General features: G+C 41.4%; 1 protein-coding gene across 1 annotated transcript in view; it reads right to left on the reverse strand.

Moving 5' to 3' along the window:
- Window positions 1-1,032, reverse strand: part of LOC107709228 (phosphatidylinositol transfer protein beta isoform-like) — a gene marked incomplete at its 5' end in the record, with an annotated part of 19,101 nt that overhangs the window by 5,787 nt on the left and 12,282 nt on the right. The window contains one exon of the mRNA XM_016513668.1: window positions 134-256. Within this exon, the coding sequence (XP_016369154.1) occupies window positions 134-256 (123 nt within the window). The remainder of the gene's footprint in view (window positions 1-133; window positions 257-1,032) is intronic.

Below are 1,032 nucleotides of genomic sequence, written 5' to 3' on the forward strand. Positions count from 1 at the left end.
AAGTGGAAAGAACAGCGTTTCATGATCTGGACTGCTGGGAATAAGGAGGTCTGCCAAGGATGGGTGGGAACAAATGAAATTGAGGAAAATATTCATGCTTCAGACCATAATTCTGTGCAAATGTCATTCTCACCTCCTCCAGCTCTCGCTGCGTCTCCTGCTCCATCCGGCGGATGTCCTCCATGGTGAGCTCCACCCAGCTGTCAATCCAACAGAAGAGCTGACGGTGGAAGTTGGTGAAGATTCTCTTCTCTTGCTGCAAACGCAGAAAAAATACAGTCTGTTACTGCAAAGCATTGTGAGATGGGGAAAAAAACATCTCAAATCTCATTGAAAGTTTAGAGGCATTACTTGAGGTTTGATGTCAATGAAGAGACACAGGAAATGTTTTATATCACTAGCATCAAATATGGCACAACGCGCCTCAAAATTGTACATGTAATGTAATGTAGTGTAGTGTAATATGCACAAGTTTTTTAGACCATGGAACTTTTTTGTAATATTTGGAGCATGACAGCATCACATGGGTGTGAAAAGGGGCACTTTGGACTGCTAAATATCTCTTTTTGTGTCTTGTATGTAGTGTTGTCAAAATACCCGGTACTTCGGTACCAAGTCGGTACTAAAAAAATTTAAACGTTACGGTATCAGGTTTTTTTAAGTACTGGTGGTACCGAGTACCCGGTCAACCTGGTTCTTGATGCGCTATCCGAAAGGTGCGCAGATGCACTCTCTTCATAAAAGCACTGAGACATGGCGACATCAAAAGGAGGAAACACACCAAACTAACAAAACACTTTAAAGACAGACACACAGATCAAATGAAAGAGTTCAAGCAGGCAAGTTTCATTTTAATTTTTAAATATTTAGATCTTCGCAGCGTTTCCCATACATTGATTTATTTGTGCCAGCCCGCCAAAATATCAAAACTGACCGCCACAAATAGATTTTCCAAAAGGCTTTGACTTCGTTGAATAAACATGAGCACTGCACGTGTCAAAGTCGAAACCGGTGCGGGTGTTTTTATATCAC

This window comes from Sinocyclocheilus rhinocerous, unplaced genomic scaffold, assembly GCF_001515625.1.
Source record: "Sinocyclocheilus rhinocerous isolate Xijiao unplaced genomic scaffold, SAMN03320098_v1.1 scaffold101, whole genome shotgun sequence".
NCBI lineage: Eukaryota > Metazoa > Chordata > Actinopteri > Cypriniformes > Cyprinidae > Sinocyclocheilus > Sinocyclocheilus rhinocerous.